General features: G+C 39.8%; 1 protein-coding gene across 1 annotated transcript in view; it reads left to right on the top strand.

The window, feature by feature from the left end:
- Window positions 1-19,329, top strand: part of LOC141137215 (vomeronasal type-2 receptor 26-like) — a 40,447-nt gene extending 21,118 nt beyond the window's left edge. The window contains exons 4-5 of the mRNA XM_073624570.1: window positions 9,930-10,053; window positions 18,437-19,329. Coding sequence (XP_073480671.1) covers window positions 9,930-10,053; window positions 18,437-19,329 — 1,017 coding nt within the window. The remainder of the gene's footprint in view (window positions 1-9,929; window positions 10,054-18,436) is intronic.
- The last annotated feature ends 285 nt before the right edge of the window (window positions 19,330-19,614 follow it).

Raw genomic sequence — 19,614 nt, forward strand, 5'->3', positions numbered from 1 at the left:
ATGCGTTCATACATCCCATGAGTGTGTACCAAGGTGACTACCCTCAGCTCTGGCTAAAGAATCAGAAGATTCAGAAAATCTGAAGATAAACTTCATCTGATGAACGATCTGCCGATTTTCTGATCGTTAGTATGCTGCTTTTGACAGCCGATTACGAATTTTTGGCAGACAAAATCTGGATGTGCAGGCTTTAAAATTTTTGTCTGATGTGACCACAACGTCCAATTTTCTTTTCATTAGTATGGTTTTCTGACACAAAAAATCTGAAGAGCAAGACTAGGCATGCTCAGAAATGAAAGAACACATACAAAACAATTCAACACATTACGTCACTTCTGATATTGAATTCTGTTGTCAGAAAATTTTCTGATGGTGAGTGCCTTCTTCACTTTCGATTTGAGACTAGCATCAAACAAAAAACTGTCGAAAATTTGTCCAATAATCTGACTGTGTGTACAAGGCTTTAGAATGGCATACCAATACTAGCCTAGCAGCCAGCAAAATATGCGTTAGAAGGCAACGGGCAAAATCGGGCAGGATAGTGTCAATAAAAATATTAAGTAGAGCCAGTTCAGGTGAAAAGGTTATAGGCAACTGTAAGATGTCAGATGCTAGATGAGAGATGTCCTTCCAAAAGTCTGTCACCTTAGTACATTTTCATAAAATATCATACAGGTTGCCTGTTTTCCCACAATCCCTCCAACACAGAGGTGAAGCATTAGAATATATTTTATGTAGAAGGGTAGGGGTAACATACCAATGAGGATTCATTTTATGAGTGAGTTCCCAGAGGTTGGTTGAGCGAGAGGCCTTGAAAGGAGCCTTTTGCGCTGCCTGCCACTAGGAATCGGTAATGGAACAGCCAAGCTCTACTTCCCATTTCTCAAAGGAAGATAGTTTGCAAAAGGTACTTTTGTCATGTAGTAGACTGTAAAAAAGTGTGATACCTTTCATAGAAGTGGTGTTGTCCGACAGGTACTTTCAAGCTAGCCTGTGTATAGACCTATGCAGGAGTGGGGTATGAAGCAGACAATGGGTCATTTGAGTAAACCTATAGTATTCTGAGTTAACCCATTGCAGTACCACTGCAAAATAACAAATTCCAGCCAGCTGCTTTATGTTAACCAACTGACCAGGGATAATGAGTGATCAGAGAATAAAGACAGCAGAGAGCAGGCAGATTTCACCTGGAAATAAAAAAAAGGAACATTTTGCAAAATTGTTGCACAGTATGTAGTTACTTTTACTAGGATGCAATTCCAGAGGAAGAGAGCAGTTTTTATTCTGGAAATTAAATATTTCTGTCTTTTTTTCTGAGATGGGTGACAAAAAATTGTGAAGATTTGCTGAATAGGCAATTCACATGGAGGAATATCTTTCTGGACCTTGTGCTAATGTGGTGACCCCTCAGAGTTTGTCCCTTCTTGCCGCAGATTATTTTTTGAACCTCATGGCTACCTACATACAAAGGGGTGATTTGCTATTTGAGGTGTTGCATGCATGTGTTGCGGATACACTTAGGAGATAATCACAAATCTTGGGCTTTTCACTAAATGAGCCTATAGTTCCTGGCATCTGCTCCCTGTCTTCTGGGGTTGTCTGGGTCTGGGAGGTAGGGTCAGTTTTGACCCGATCCATCTGTCTGCATCTGCACACCTATTAGACTGGCATCGGAGTGGAGAGTATATGCATCTCTCTCGACATCACTAAATATTTTGTTTTCATATAAATGTTGTTCTAAACCACACATATTCCTTGAATCCTTTGAAGAAGCCAATACAGGCGTCAGTAAGACAAGTTTTCATTCCCCGCTGTAATCTACATTGAATTCTAAATTTATATCATTATTTTCTATACATATGATACTACATGCAGGATAGAAACTCTACCTTCAGGGGTGTCTGTTATGGTTTTGACATTATGTGTGAGAACAATTATCCATGTTTTTTATCTGTGTCCTTTTTACTCTTTTTGTAATAAATACTTCCCATTCTGCATTAATTAAATTTCTGAGGCAGAAATCAAGCAGATTTCATATGGAAATAAACAAATGAGTGTCCTTTTCAGAGATTGAGGGCAGAAAAATTGTCCAAAGTTGTAGCACAGCTTTGAGTAATTTTTGATAATTCAGGGATGTTCGGAAGGGACCCTTGTCATCATTGTGGTACATTGGGACAAAATGCTTTACCAGAGATTCCCCCTGGGAAGGTTTTCTCATCATGTTGAGGGCATGTGTCCTGGTATGTTTCCAGAGGGGGGCACACATTCATTATTCTCTTTTTCTGGCCAACCAGGCTGTATGTTCTAATAAGAGTCTGGCATGGATATTGGGGGAATCCATACCAGTTTGTTTTTCATCTGTTTTTTAGTATGTAGAATATAGCATAATTGACATTTAGAAAGGAAAAAAAACTATTGCTGGCTTTTGCCAGTAAATTACATTTTACTGTTAGATTTTTTTTAAAACATGGTATAGTGACAACGAACCTTTAAGGGTCTAGTATTTTTTTTTTTTTTTGGGGGGGGGGGGTCCTCATGTAAGGGTTTGGTGTGTATTTTGGGGGCACCCATTGTTATTTTTTATAAGAAAAAAAAAACTGTCAAAGAGATGCAATTTATCATTGATTTTAATGGTATTTTTCCTTGTAGATGTTACTTTCCTGTAGTACATTGTTATACATTGTACAAGTCTGTCATTTCACGGGCAGGTTCAGGACATCCCCAAAGCAAATTGTTCTTTGTTAAAGTGTTAGTTTAAGGATCATTAAGAGAGCCACCACCGGTATTTTGAAATATGTTAATATTACACATCCCTCAGGGCAGTGCCCATCCCACATGGTATGTGTTTGACAACCCCTTGCTAATTAGCCAGAACTGTCTTTAAAGATTGGATTCCCATTGGTCACTGAGTGGAGTTGACTGATCTGTCACCATCATCAAGTTTCAGGATTGATGATGGCCCAGGAAGGATGCAGGACAAGGCACAACTCTGAAGATGATAGTGCTGCCCTGCATCCTTCCTGGGCCATCATCAAAGTTACCAAGTGGGCCTCGAAGGAGATATAAGGTCCCTAAGGTTGATGGATCCTTGCGGGGGGTCATTGTAAGATTGGGGTGATCTGATTCAAGTGGTAGGTGCATTTACAATGAGTGCGCCAGTCCAAAACTTTGTTTTTTTAAGGGCACGGTAGCCCACTTTTATTTAAAGGAATGGAAAAGTTCACAAAATACATCAATAGCCCATGTAGGGGGTTCCACCATTACTGTAACTTGCACAAGCAGAATTCTTCTGCCTCCTGGCTTACTCTCTTGCCACATGGCTGCTTCAGGCCTCAAGTGGAGGCCTTAGGCCTTCTCCTCAGACCAAAAGACTTCCTTAGAGTCAAGCTCTCTCATAGCTTATTCATGAGCCGCACCTTGCTGTTTTGTTACAGACTAAATCTGCCTCATGAAGCCTCTCTAACTCCTGGAGAGGTTGGGAGTCAACCTGACTCCCCTTCACAGACCTCCTGTCTGTTGGGTGGAGCCCTGAGCCATAGCAGGTCACAACTAATAGCCCAGCACACAGCTGTGCAATCAGAGTGCCTGCCTCTCCAAAAATTTGGCATAAACCAGCAATTTTTTGACACATAATCACACACATAGGTTGGACTTGATGGACGTATGTCTTTTTTCAACCTCACCTACTATGTAACTATGTAATTTTCTGAGTAGCACATGGTCCCACTGCTACATCATGCAGACCCTGCCACTAACTATATGGTCCAGTAAAATGGGGACATTAACTTCCACATAATGAAAAAGAGTATAGATGGCCTTATGCGAAAAAATGGCAGCCGGGAATTTACCACTCTGGTACAGCACAGGCTGAGAAGCCACCAACTTCAGAGCAGCTGTACAGGCAGCAATTTTTCCCAGCTTTTTCTTTGATGCTGGACAAGGGGAAGATTGGGTACATATTTTCTGGCATTTGGGGAAGAGACCCATGTCTGCTAAATGATACAGTTGGAGGTGAGCTTGCATTCCACATTCCACACTTGTTCCTTCTCTGCATATCCCAATACACATGAGAAGTCACATGTCTCTTCATGCATGTGGTACCCAACTGACCGATAGATTTATCATGCTTGATACACTTCTGGCAGAGGCTACAAAATCACTAGGATGCAGTCTGCAGCATATATGTGTCAAAAGGCCCATATAACTGACCTATGGGGACCGGTCCTGGGTGAGTATACCGATAGTCTGCTCTCAGTGCCATCCAGTGGAATATGGTGGCTACTTCCTCTAAGTTGATCCCTGATGACATCCTTCCTTTCTTTCATCTTCTTTCTTAAATTTTCCTTAACTATATCTTGCACCCAGGTGCAGTTATCAATACCCCCACCCTTCACATCACTGGAGCCAAATTGGCAGTAAGCTGCAGCTACAGAAAAATCAGTGGCAATTAGTTTTCTATGCCTATTATCCCCTCCCTCTATAATCCCATTGCTCTCCCCCTCAATACCAGATAAATTAATTGCTGCTCATCCTCTTGCAGCAGGTGACTAAAGCAAGGCTAAAATAAGAATGGGATGTACAGTATCTGCAGATGACATTACACTGCTCTGCACCTGGGAGAAAAGAGGAGGAGGAGGAGGAGGAGGAAGAGGAAATCTTAGTTATACACTCCAGCACCTCCTCTGCAGACACTGGCAGTAAAGCTCGCCTACTGGTAAGGTTGAGCTAAATGTACCTGCGTTCAGTTTCAGGTGGATTCGGCAAACATTACTGAAATTCAGTGGCCAAATATGATCCCCTCTGAACTCACTGAGAGCTGTATGTTAAAAAACATCAATGGTAATTTTCCAGGCTAATAGGCAAGGTATTGTCAAACAAATGGCATGGAGGCTGGGCACTGCCCTTGAGAACACGTTTAACCAATTCAGCCCCAGAAGGATTTGCCCCCTTTATGACCAGGTCATTTTTTGCGATACAGAACTGCGTCACTTTAACTGACAATGGCCCGGTCGTGCGACCCTGTACCCAAACAAAATTGGTGTCCCTTTTTACCCACAAATATAGATTTCTTTTGGTGGTATTTGATCACCTCTGCGGTTTTTATTTTTGCGCTATAAGTAAAAAAAGACCGTCAATTTTGAAAAAAAACTTTTTTTTTACTTTTTGCTATAATACATATCCAAATGTATTCATCAGTTTAAGCCTATATATATTCTTCCACATATTTTTGGTAAGCAATAGGCATATATTGAGGTCGAGTTGCATCTTGATATAGCGCGGACCTTTACCCAGCAGGGTCCCGACCCGCTTACAAACACATACACATATGCACAAACTAGGGCCAATTTTGTACACAGGATCTGATTCACCTACCAGCATGGTTTTGGAGTGTGCGAGGAAACCAGAGGAAACCCACTCAGGCACAGGGAGAACATGCAAACTCCAGGCAGATGGTGTCATGGTCGGGATTTGAACCAGCGACCCTATTGCTACTAGGTTAGAGTGCTAACCACTACACCACTGTGCTGCCCAATGATTGGTTTGCACAAAAGTTATCGCGTCTACAAACTAAGGGATAGATTTAGATACTTTTATAAAAAATGTATTGTCTTTACTGGTAATGGTGGCGATCTGCGATTTTTAGCAGGACTGCAACATTGCAGCGGACAAATCTGACCCCAAATGACACTTTTTGGGGATCAGTGACATTATTACATTGATCAATGCTATAAAAATGCACTGATCAATGTAAAAATGACACTGGCAGGGAAGGGGTTAAAGCTAGGGGGCGATCAAGGGGTTAAGTGTGTTCCCTGGGTGTATTCTGTCGCTTGAAGATTCTATCATCAGAAAACAACCACATTGTATGTTCCCTATCCCCCATTTTTATGTATAATAACCCCATATGTGCTGTGAATACTTATGGTAATGAATGATTCCATTATTATAGAAAATATAATAGGTGAGAAGGGTAACACCCGTTTCATAAGCAGGGCAATTTGACTTTCTTTGGGCTGCTGACACACCACATGGATGCTGTTTTTCATATGTTACTTGTACCACAGGTCCTTATACAGCCTTATATACATTTTTGTCCTATCCTTCTGGATCCCCCTGTGTGCCCCTGCTGAATGGTCCAACTTACCTTCAGCTCCCAGACTGAGCATGTCCTTTGGTGCCCCATATGTCATTGGCCTATTTGTGAACATTCTTCTGGTTCCTGGTACTCTTTAGCCTCCAATGTTAGTGTATACATTGGATTTTATTGTCCTCTGATGAAGTGAACATCACTTCACGAAACACGTCAAGATATATTCCAGCATTTACCTACCTGTCTTTTTGTGTAATTTTGCCTATATGTGGAAATATACATCAATGATATGTTTTTTTTCTCATTTTTATACCATAACCTACAGTATGTACTGCTCTTATTGTCTATTTTTAACTTGAATATGGAATAAAAAGATAAACAATTTTATGCAATGAGGTATTCAATTTTTTCAACTCTAAGGACGCATACACACAGGCGGACTTTTCGACCGGACTGGTCCGACAGACTTTCCAGCGGACTATCGACGGACTTTTGAAGGACTTCCGACTGACTTTTTAATGAACTGACTTGCCTACACAAAAGGGAAAGTGGGGATGGGGTATAATTACCCCAGGGACTTTTAGGGTGCGTGGATCTATAAATGGTTAGAGTAAAGAAATATGTATGCAAAGTCTATCCATATAAAAACATTTGTTTAGTATATAGTATCAAAAAGTTAATTCATTAAAAACACATTTCACAATAACCATAGTTGGCTTTAACAAAATTACTAGCAGAAACTACCACTTAATTGATACCAATCAACATGTTTCACTCTTTTTGAGCTTCATCAGGAGTTCTGGTATATATGTGGTCTACTGAAAGTGAGAAACAAAGATACATGTCATATATTATGAATTATGAAATTCGAGATAAAATTTAAAATAACAGTTCTAGGGATAGAATATTATTGCATACATCTGTAACAACAACAACAACTAAGTATTACATTAGAGTAATGGAGGTATATCCAATTAATCAATGAATAATAAGTAATAGACAAGTAATATAAATTGGATGCTTCCATTGCACAGGCTTCCTTCTTTGGTTCATACGGACGCCAGGGGCACCCTTGGGATGTGTGAGTAATCAATCGCTCACCCATGGGAGCCCTAGGGGTGCCAGCTCCTTGAGGGGCATTATAGCAAACGGGGCCCCTTTCTTTAATTTATTTTATTTTAATTTATTTTATTTTCTTTTATTTTCATTATTATATTTATTTTTATTTATTTTCTCAATAAATCTGGTTGTATATTGCTCATATTTTTATTTATTTTCATTTTTTCTTTTTTCTTTTATTTTTTTATTTCCTATTTTATTTTATTTATTTTACTTCTCTTTAATCCTATTTGATTTTACCAAATCGTTTCTCTAAATTTATTTATTTTTATTCCCCATATAAATTGAGGATCAACATATCATCTCCTTATGGATGGAGTGCGGGGATCCAGGGGGAAATAATTTTTTCTTCTTTGTTTCCCCCTCTCTCCCCTGTTAGGGGATAATTCTGAAGATGGGCGAACTTATGGGCTATTATCTCTCTCTGTTCCTTCTTCAAAGATGGCGACACCGGCCTTGGGCCGCTAATAATGTTCTTTATTTACATTCCTTCGTTTGACACAGGCGCACTGTAGATACTTGCTGTAACCAGCGTCAGATATCCTGGCGCATGCGCAATACACTAGCGGACATAATTCACGTTCCACTGTCATACTCCGGCCCCGCCTTGCTCCCCGGCGCTCGGAACACCTCAACACACATCCGCATCCCGGCGGTGACGTCAGACGCCGCCGGGATGGAGGAACTATAAGTATGCGGCAATCAGTCGCCACTTTCTGTCGGTAGCTCCCTCAGGGATAAGGGAGGTTGGACATCTCTCTCCCCTCCACTACATGCCAGTATATACTCTACTTCCAGGTAATCGTGTCTCCACACTAGTGTGTCTGCTCATGGACAGAGCGATTCACCTCTGTGGGTCAGCACATTTACTTACATAGAATTGTTTTTCTTTTACAGCATACATATATCGTTCATTACACCTGTACTTTATATACTATTGGCAAACAATCAACCCCTATCAAACCTTTCACTTGGTGAGATGGAAAGTGTGCGTGTTCACTCTGCTAATTCAGGCTACTATTAGCCGTCCAGTAATTTACATTTGATTCAACTCAAGGTATTATTATTTGTTTGATTTTTGGATTTCTAATCCTGAATATTTAGCAGGTTACTGTTTGTAACTTCATCTCATATTTGCTATCTCCAGTTTAAAGTACGGATATACACATACTTTGTTCCTTTATGACCACATATCTGGGAGGCCGAGGCATGGGAGTTTCATCCAATCTAATGTGAATGTTTTCCATCACCTAAACTACTCCACCTGATTCATCTATATGTACCTATTTGGCTTGGTAAGACAGTCCTGATTATATAATTGTTATATGTGGAATGTATTCACTTTATTATTTTTTGTTACTTATTATTCATTGATTAATTGGATATACCTCCATTACTCTAATGTAATCCTTAGTTGTTGTTGTTGTTACAGATGTATGCAATAATATTCTATCCCTAGAACTGTTATTTTAAATTTTATCTCGAATTTCATAATTCATAATATATGACATGTATCTTTGTTTCTCACTTTCAGTAGACCACATATATACCAGAACTCCTGATGAAGCTCAAAAAGAGCGAAATATGTTGAGTTGTATCAATTAAGTGGTAGTTTCTGCTAATAATTTTGTTAAAGCCAACTATGGTTATTGTGAAATGTGTTTTTAATGAATGAACTTTTTGCTACTATATACTAAATAAACAAATGTTTCTATATGGATAGACTTTGCATACATATTTCTTTACTCTAACCATTTATAGATCCACGCACCCTAAAAGTCCCTGGGGTAATTATACCCCATCTCCCCTTTTCCTTTTTTGTATACATTTATGGGATGTGGTGCCATTGGTTAACTGTCTCTGTCCTCTACAACATATAAATGACTTGCCTATACACGATCACACCAAAGTCCGATGGATTCGTACGTGATGACGTACACTGGACTAAAATAAGGAAGTTGATAGCCAGTAGCCAATAGCTGCCCTAGCGTCGGTTTTTGTCCGTTGGACTAGCATACAGACGAGCGGATTTCTGGGTCCGGTTACGACGTAAAGATTTGAAGCTTGTTCCAAATCTAAAGTCCGTCAGATTTGCGACGGGAAAAGTCCGCTGAAGGTCCGGTGAAGCCCACACACGATTGGATTGTCCGCCGGATTTGGTCCGTCGGCGTCCATCGGATAAGTCCGGTCAAAAAGTCCGACCGTGTGTACGCTGCATAACAAAAGTCCCATGAGTATTTTCTCCTTTAGTTAAGCAATGCAGCCATGTGCTGTGAAAAAAAGCAGCCCCAAGAACAGGTCAGGCCAAAAATAGATCAGGTCAGAAACAAGTGAATGATGTGTGCTATGAGCACCCTAAACCTAAAACCCTACCAACATAAAAGACAAAAATAAGAAATGAAATTAGGAAAACCATGAAACACCCCTGAACCAAAGCCATCTAATTTTAAAGAGAAGCCTTGCACCAACAAAAAAAAAGTAGCTTAACCTAAAATAGAGGCCCTATCAGCATGCAATAGAAATCAATAAACACCCCAAATTAATGAAAACCCCAAATAGTGCCCCAAAAGGATTTCAAACCTGAAGAATTCACCGTGAACTCAAGAAAGAGACAAACATAAACCTCATTTGTATTTGTACCACCTACTGCGTATAGCTTCATGAGAGGCGGACCTTTTAAAAAAAACAAAAACATAATAATAATAATATCTTATTTCAGATTCCGGTATCTCGATGCTCAGATCCCTGTTTACCTGGCAGCAGAAAAAAGTTTGGCTCTTCCTTTCATAAATGCTGCTATGAGTGTGTCTCATGTCCAGAAGGAGAGATATCCAACATTTCTGGTAGAGTTTGTTTTTGTTAGTAAGTTATTGTTAGACTGGGTAGAGGGTACTGCTGTGGTTAAAGTGTACACCTGAGCTCAAAGGTTTGCATGCCCTGGCAGAAATTGCGAAATGTTGGCATTAATATTGAAAAAAATGACTGATCATGTCAAAAAAACTGTCTTTTATTTAAGGATAGTGATCACATGAAGCCATTTATTATCACGTTGTTTTTTGGATCCTTTTTAAATCATAATGATAACAGAAATCACCCAAATGGCCCCAATCAAAAGTTTGCATACCCTGGAATGTTTGGCCTTGGTACAGACACAGAAGGTGGCACACACAGGTTAAAACGGCAATTAAAGGTTAATTTCCCACATTTGTGGCTTTTTAAATCACAATTAGTGTCTGTGTTGTCAATGAGTTTGTTAGCTCTCACATGGATGCGCTAAGCAAGCTAAATAGTAAGCCATGGGAAACAGAAAAGAACATTTAAAAGACCTGTGTAACAAGGTAATGAAACTTTACAATCTTTGAATAAAAGACAGTATTTTGGCATGATCAGTCATATTTTCAATATAAATGCCAAAATTACACAATTTCTGCCAGGGTATGCAAATTTTTAAGCACAACTGTATGTCAGGGAATAAGACAAATGAAGTAAATCTCTGTAATGCCTGCACACTGCACATTTCCCCATGGTTTATCCTTTTAAAGACCCAGCAAGTACCAAAGTATACCTGTTGATCCTGCCAGAAATGCCCTCAGCTCATAATTGTAAGCTGACACACACAGGAGTTTTTGAACTGAAATTACAAGAAATGGTGTCAGCCCTGTCCAGCTCTATTTTGCTACTACTATATACACATTATATTTAAAGTTGACCTCTCATAGCCCTACAAGTCTCCATGAATCAGTTCCTAAAATTTACAGCAACAGAATCGTCCCCCCCTAAAGTTCTACATTTATCATAAACAAGCCATCCTTGAGCTCCAGTCAGTGACTTTGCTTAGGTTAAGATGCTGTTATCAGTCTGCCTCAGGCAGGAGGAAGCATTTCCCCAGTCTCCTCTCCATAAGTGATCAAACTGCATAATTGTAACTTTGTAGCTTGAGTTCTTAATTCTATCCTCTGTAACATTAATAAAGTTAATGAAACTTTTACTTTAGAGTTGTTGTAAACCCCAGTGAACCCCATATCCCCAGTATAGTAACTCAAGTGATACGCAGAGATGAAACAAATCCTCATACATAAGTCGTACCTGTTTATCTACAGCCTTCTCTACATTCTTTGAAAGCCCAGATTTTACACAGGATCTCCCAGGTCTGGGGGTGGAGAACTGAAGTTAAAGCGGAGGTCCACTGAAAAAAAAGTATTAAAAGCCAGCAGCTACAAATACTGTAGCTTCTGACTTTTAATATATGGACACTTACCTGTCCAGGGAGCCCGCGATGTCGGCAGCCGAAGCTGATCCGTCCTTCGGCTCTCAGGTGCTGCTGCCGCCATCCTCGGTAAGGGAATAAGGAAGTGAAGCCATGCGGCTACACTTCCTGGTTCCCTACTGCGCATGTGCGAGTCACGCTGCACGTCCTCTCAGGTCCCTGCTGCGTTCTAGGACCTGTGTGTCTCCCAGAATACAGCAGGGGAGGACGGGGTAGGCGCCGGAAGTGGCGTAGGTCACCGCATGCGCTGCGGTGATCTATGCCAGGAAATGAGAGCAAATACCTGTATTAGACAGGTATCTGCTCCCTCCTCCCCCCTGAAAGGTGCCAAATGTGACACCGGAGGGGGGGGGGATCCAAAAAATGGAAGTTCCATTTTTGGGTGGAACTCCACTTTAAACTCTGCAGAGCTCAGTGAGGAGAGCTCTGAGAGCTAATTGGAGGGAAGGGACACCCCCTTCACACAGCTCTAAGAAACAGAATTGAGACTGTCAATCACAGGCTGTGTACTAAAGGTCCCTCTCCTGTCACCTTTTTTGTGTTGGTGTCAGGAAAACTTGTCTGTCATTAGTGACAGATGGCAGAAGAAAGAAACAGTAGATAGAAATGCCACTGAGTGCTCTGGAGTGAGACAAGTACACACTATAGAGGGATATGCTTTGTTCATATTTCTTGTCTGAGGTTTACAGCCTCTTTAACGCCCATCCTCCATGAATCCGGCTATTTTTTTTTTTTTTAAATGCTTTTTTTAATGTGCAAATAACTTTAAACTATCACTACTTTAAGTTCTTTTTGCTTTTACAACGTAATGTTTGTAGAAGACAATAGCAGAAAAAGAAAGATATCATAGAAAAGGAGGAATTGGGACTTTTCAAGCGCAAACATAAACAAAAATTAGAAAAAATAGAAAACATTTATTTAGATTAAAAATACATAAGTGAAAAAAGTAAAACCACAGTACATCAGTAACAAAAATCAACTGAAGTATAATTGTATCTCTACATGTTTTGCCATTCATGGCTTCTTTAGGAGATTCTGTTACAATAAACTCTGTATGCATAGACTGATCACTATAATAGAAAAATATACAAATCAGAGAAAACCACAATTTAGAAAAAACATACAATCAAAAACAACAAACAACAATCCTAAATTTTAGTATCATGAACTGATAAACAGTGAACAGTAAGCATGTTCTGACCACGGCACCAACCTTCAAACGGTCTGGAGGGGGGTATAAAAGGAAATAATCTTCAGTCACTGTTAGGTTCGGTCCATGGAAGGAGACATGCTGCCTAGGGCTCCAGATAACAATAGGTAAAGATTAATTTGGAGGTTGAAGGTTGAAGGTTGGTGCCGTGGTCAGAACATGCTTACTGTTCACTGTTTATCAGTTCATGATACTAAAATTTAGGATTATTGTTTGTTGTTTTGTATTATATGTTTTTTTCTAAATTGTGGTTTTCTCTGATTTGTATATTTTTCTATTATAGTGATCAGTCTATACATACAGAGTTTACTGTAACAGAATCTCCTGAAGAAGCCGTGAATGGCGAAACATGTGGAGATACAATTATACGTCTGTTGATATTTGTTACTGATGTACTGTGGTTTTACTTTTTTCACTTATGTATTTTAATCTAAATAAATATTTTCTATTTTTCTCATTTTTGTTTATGTTTGCGCTTGAAAAGTCCCAATTCCTCCTTTTCTGTTATCTTTGCAAATAAGGGATGTGGCACCTAAATTGAGTCTTTCCAACAGACTAGCTCTATAACTATACTTCTCTAGCAGAAAAAGAAAGCCTCTGCCAATGGATCAGGTGTGTTAGAGGTATACAGGTTCTGGGGCTGTCATTAATAAGATGAGATAGATATCTTCTAGATTCTTTCTGTGCACTATCCCAATACAAAAACTACACTTGGAAAACAGTAAATGATAGTGAAAGGATTGTGTATTACAAACAAAAAGTATGTTAGGAAATATTTTCACAAACAAAAACTAGTAAATCAAAGAAAAAGAAGCTATATACAAGTGATATGAAATATACATATATCAAAACATCAAAAAATATAAAAATGATTCTAACGACCACATTCTGTATATAGTCTGTGAACAAGGGTGTAACACCCATGTGTATCAAAGTCCATGTGCAAGTACACTGATATCCTGATAATTATATAAGGAACAGAAAGAGCAAATAGGACTTTAAATTACCCTCCAAAGTACACACAAGTGCAAAATATTTTATTAGTTATTTGACAATAAATAAGTATAAAAACATACAACATATGAAAAATTAGCTTGCATATTGATTCTACCAAATATAGGCACCATGGTGTTGCATGGTATATGATTTAGAAATAGGATAGAGGTCTACTTGTTTCGTGGAAGTACTGCAGCATAAAGTGGTCAACGTGATATGATAAATAGATTTACCATACCATGTGGACCCCTTTATGCTGCTGGTTAAAGAGGGATAGGGTTATCCCTATCCAATCCATTTCATTTTTTGTTCATTCTGACTTTGGACATTACAGATTGAAGTGGTATTGTTTGTCTTTGACGATCTTCTAGACAGCAGTTGTATGCTCCCTTTGGTGCCCTCTCTGGGGTAGATCACTCTGCCACGGGCCGGTGAGACTCATATGTGCATTTGCCCTTGCACTTTCACAAACACTGAAAAGAAACAACCTCTATGGATCCTCAAGAGCTAGGTGGTCCCGAAGAAGCGGTACTCCGCGAAATGAATAGACCTCTATCCTATTTCTCGATCATATACCATGCAACTTCATGGTGGCTATATTTGGTAGAGTCAATATGCAAGCTCATTTTTCATATGTTTTATGTTTTGATACATTTTTTATTGTCAAATAACTGATAAAATATTTTGTATTTTTATATATAATTTTGTACTTGTGTGTACTTTGGAGGGATACTTAAAGTCCTACTTGCTCTTTCTGTTCCCAATATATTTAAAACAAGGATGATACCCTCCAACTGTACACAACTTTAATCTATACCTCCCCCCACTCACATTCAACTATTCTTTGCTGATATGCTGATAAAGTTCTCAAAGAAAAAGGACAGTTTGCGTAAGATTGAAACAAATCCTCTGTATATATATTTATATAATAAAGAAACCCTACGCTGATCCCATCACCTCTCAAAAAGTGAATAATACAAATTATTAACAAAACAACTCATGATTCAAAGGATAAAGAAGGTTGCAACCCAGTGAGTCCGATCAGAAGGCTCAATACAAAATAAAGATAAAAAGCTGGGGCGCTCCTCTGAAGTACCAATATGTGTATACACAATACTTAAACAGTGTATCCGAATCAATATTAGCAACAATTCAATGTAAGAAAATCATGATCCAGCAAAAAAAAAATATATATATATATATACAAACAGATGAAGTCCATGGAATATGTGACAGTTTCAAAAAAACTTCTTGGTATCCAAACCCAAAGGATTCATTTTTGAAGTAAATATGCAGTGTTCAAAACGTGTCTTGGACAAGACAAGAAATGGGTGCTTTTAGAAAAAATCTTCCATCACATAAAACACACGACTCTTACGGGACTGATATGATCTCAGATCATAGAGATCACACTCGCTTGAGGTATAATTCGAAAATCAGCAGCAAGAAGGAGACTCCAATCCCAATTAATGGCGTGATCCCACAATGTTAGATGGATGGTGCTCCCCAATCCTCACTCCCAACATGTGTAGAGACAAAAGGGAGATGGCGACAATGAGGTAAACATTTCCAAATCCAGTAACCACATCAGTTTTCCCTTTCCTCTCCCTCTCCTCCAGGTAGCCATGGCCTCTTCATAAGTAATCAAATGAAGATAGAAAGCATAAAATAACCAATAGGGTCTCCAGATCGTGCCATCACCACCTTAAATAAGATGCGGGCTTACCAGATTTGGTGGACACTCTAATTAAAGAGAGGTCAATTAGGCATGTGGCCTCACACCCTGGCCAAGTTATTCTCAGGGCTCTCCCGCAAGCTCCACTCCAGATTAAAGACATGGGGTGTAATTCTTGATAATTCATGATAATATCCAGGTATGGCTGTAATCCCCATAAAAGAAGAAGCTCCACATTGGGCCTGTGCTATAGCCAAAAGACGGCTACAGCATGGGCTTTAAATGCCAGGAGCGCATAAGTGTCCAATCACAGTGGGCCCCTTTAGCCAATGACAGCTGACCACTGTAGTAAACAGAAGCCGGTCTTTTTTTTTCTTCATGCTGTCAGCATGAAGAAAAGAGGCAAACCTTTAACCAACTTCTGCAAATCAGTGCCCATCAGTACTGCTAATTAGTGTCCACCAGTGCAGTGCTACCTATTAGTGCCCACAAGTGCCACCTATCAGTACTCATCAGTGATGCCTAACAGTGCTCATCAGTGCCACCCATCAGTGCAGCCTCATCAGTGTCTCCTGATCAGTGCTCACCAGTGCCGCCTCATCAGTGCCCATCAGTGCCACCCATCAGTTCCCATCAGTGCAGCCCATCAGTGCCCATAAGTACCACCTCATCAGTGCCCATCAGTGAAGGAGAAAAATTACCTGTTTGCAAAATTTTATAACAAAATCTGAAATTTTTTTTTTCTTTTTTAATTTACGGTCTTTTTTTGTTTGTTTAGCAAAAAATAAAAACCCCAGTGGTGATTAAATACCACCAAAAGAAAACTCTATTTATGTGAAAAAAATGTTGACAATTTAATTTGGGTACAGTGTGGCATGACCGCGCAATTGTCATTCAAAGTGTGAGAGCACTGAAAGCTTAAAATTGGCTTGGGAAGGAAGGGGTTATAGATGCCCAGTAAGCAAGTGGTTAAAAAGGAGTTTTGCCCCCCCAGCAGGGTGTGCATGTGCCAGCAATCTCACATGTACGGGTACGTCGTTTTGCACAGGAGAGCCGACCTGCCACAGTATAAGGGCAGCGTCTGGTCGGCAAGAGGTTAAACACGGTACATGCCCCCCAAGGCATTGCCCACCCCCATGCTATTTTGTTGACAAGCCCTAGCCTATAATCCTAGAAAATGGGCATGTTTGACTTGACAGATTCAGCTCCTATTGATTTCAATGGGTGTTCAGGTTCAACAGATGAACTTTGTCAGATATAAATATATTTACATACAGGACTCTTATTATAGGTCTTTCCTGGCATTCATGTGAACTGCATATGAAGACTATCAGGGACTCCTCCACTAAAAAAAAATCTCTAATACAAATAGCAGATTCTCAATTGTAACATTTGTGGCAGAGCATTGCCATTGTCTAGAAAGAGATTATGACCCAGGATTCTCAACCAGGCGGGTTGAGGGGCTCCAAGGAGCTTTTGTCAAGCAAAGGAAACTGGCTTTTCAGTTTTCTCAGTGTTTGTTAAAGTCCATTTTGGGACCTGGAGCCTTGGAACTCCGAAGTAATCCGGTGGGATGAAATCTACAATCCTGTGCCCAGGTTTTATGTACAGCCAGCACATTAATTGGTGAGGCATGTGCTGGGCTTTTAGTAGTGACCTGACTGTGGTTCTGGGCTCCACCAGGCAGACAGAGGAGGTCTCCATGCAGGATTACAGATGGAAGCCAGAGCAGCAAGTTTATGGATCAAGGTACTGAGGGGTACTGTGAGACAGTCTGTAGGAGCCAGACGAGGGCCTGACATGGAAGGCCAGAGAGGCGGTGTTGTCTATTTCTTTGCAAGAGTGAATTTCTGAAAATCCCTGTGAGGGAAACTTGTTGTTTTGTTTTTCTGGAACGCTGAACTTTCTTTTAATAAAATTGGGCAAGAAAAGCGAGTGGTGGTGTCCTGTAAAGCTCTACCATTTGATGCCAATTCTCACACATTCAACACATAAATCTTACTTATTTCACTGCATCATATAGCATCCCATAGGTTCATTATAACATATACTGTACTTCTGAACATAGGGCCAAACATCAACTGATGATAAAAAGAGAACATTCAATCGGTTGCCAAAATTTGACACACCGAAGTGCTGAGTGCCCCCAATAGCCAATGGCTCCCACAATGAGGATTCTGCCTTTAGAACCACTTTAATTCCTGTTGTGGGCTGACAACACACCACACTTTGTGGATTTAATGGTGTCAGCTCTGTCCAGTTCTCTTTTGCTAAACTATTCTAAACGAATAACTCGGTAGATTCAAGATAAGAACTAGGAGGGCTAATTACTGTAGACTGTGCTGTGATTACACAGGATCATGATTAACAGATTTTTTTTGCACTTATTGAACAAATACAACTAAATGTTTCCAGATGGAATATTTAACATACCAAAAAGTAGCAAAGCATTGTCAGGGTTTTCAGGTAATTTAAACTGAAACTGCATTATCGCATTTCTGCCTATAACACATTTCTTGTGCTTTCCTTTTCTTTTCACTCTTTATTGTATCCTCATGGCACCAACATTTATTTTTTTTATTTTTTGCACTTGCCAATGGAAAGTCTCTACATATAGGAGTTCAACTGCATGATAGGTTAATAAAATGTATTATATTTTCTTTAAGGCCAATTTATACAGGCCGCATGTCAGGTGGCATCAGCCGGTCCAATAAAAACTGTCCAGCATTTGGCCATATGTAAGGCAGCAAGTGCAACAGAAGGCTGCTATTTGGCCAGTTTCTGTAGAACAGGCATGACCGTAATGGATGAGAGCACTGACCGGAGTGTTCTGGCAGGGGGCTGTCTACCTGTCAGAACACAAATGCTCAGCAGGGGAGATCACTGCACTAACATTGCATTGTTAGTACAGCAGATCCTCCGGAGCTCTTCAGGTTTCTTTCAGTGTGTACTAGGCTTAAGTCTCCCCCAATGCACTAATGGAAATCCTATTGCTAGCAGTGAGACAACACAGGACAATTAATCTTCTCAGAAGCTCTGATATAGATGCATATTGTTTTTGTATTATGCTTCCTGCAGACAGTGAAAACTGCATGAAATGTCCTGATGATGAATGGCTAAATGAGAAGAAGGATCGGTGTGTTCCAAGAGTGGTGGAATTTCTCTCCTACACTGATGATACCATTGTTGCACTATTTTCAGCTGTCTCCATCTTCTGTTGTCTCCTGACTGGTTTAATATTGGCAATATTTATACATTACCAGGACACCCCCATTGTTAAAGCTAATAACCGGGACCTGAGCTATCTTCTCCTGGTCTCCATCATGCTGAGCTTCCTCTGTGTTTTCTTGTTCCTCGGCCATCCAGTAGATGTAACCTGCATGTTTCGTGTAACCACTTTTGGTGTCTTCTTTTCAGTTGCCATCTCTTCTCTACTTGCCAAAAGTATCATGGTGTGTATTGCTTTTAAAGCCACCAAACCTGGAAGTACCTGGAGGAAATGGATGGGATCCAAACTGCCCAGTTTTATCATTTGTGTCTTCTCACTGGTTCAAGTAATAATCTGTGTCACTTGGTTGTCTATCTCTCCTCCCTTCCAGGATCAGGACACTCACTCTTACCAGGGAAAGATCATCATTCAGTGTAATGAGGGTTCAGTTATCAGCTTCTACTCTGTCCTGGGATATATGGGGCTTCTGGCAGCTGTGAGTTTCAATATCGCTTTTTTAGCCAGGAAATTACCAGACAATTTTAATGAGGCCCAGTACATCACCTTCAGCATGCTGGTGTTCTGTAGTGTCTGGATTTCCATGATCCCAGCCTATCTGAGCACCAGAGGGAAATACATGGTGGCTGTGGAGGTTTTTGCTATAATAGCATCAAGTTCTGGACTTCTTTGCTGTATATTTTTCCCAAAATGTTACATAATTCTGTTCAGACCCGACCTGAACACAAAAATAGTTATTCGCTAATATGTATGTGTAAGAGAATGTATAACACAATTCTTTTTCTTTAGAAAGATTTCACTATGTTTTTATAAATATGTATATATGAGTTTTTAGCAAGACTCATCTTTGGTTTACATAGAAGTAAGATTTTGTCAGTTATTTGTGGTTAAGCCATCTCCTGGAACAAGCTTCCTGTTTCTGTGAAGACATATGTCCTTATCTGTAGACAAACATCTGTTTCTCACTTACAAGAGACTTGTGGTTTGTGGTTTAAGACAGAGCCTAAGAATAAGTTTCCTGTCCTAACTG

This window comes from Aquarana catesbeiana, linkage group LG01, assembly GCF_042186555.1.
Source record: "Aquarana catesbeiana isolate 2022-GZ linkage group LG01, ASM4218655v1, whole genome shotgun sequence".
Taxonomy (NCBI): domain Eukaryota; kingdom Metazoa; phylum Chordata; class Amphibia; order Anura; family Ranidae; genus Aquarana; species Aquarana catesbeiana.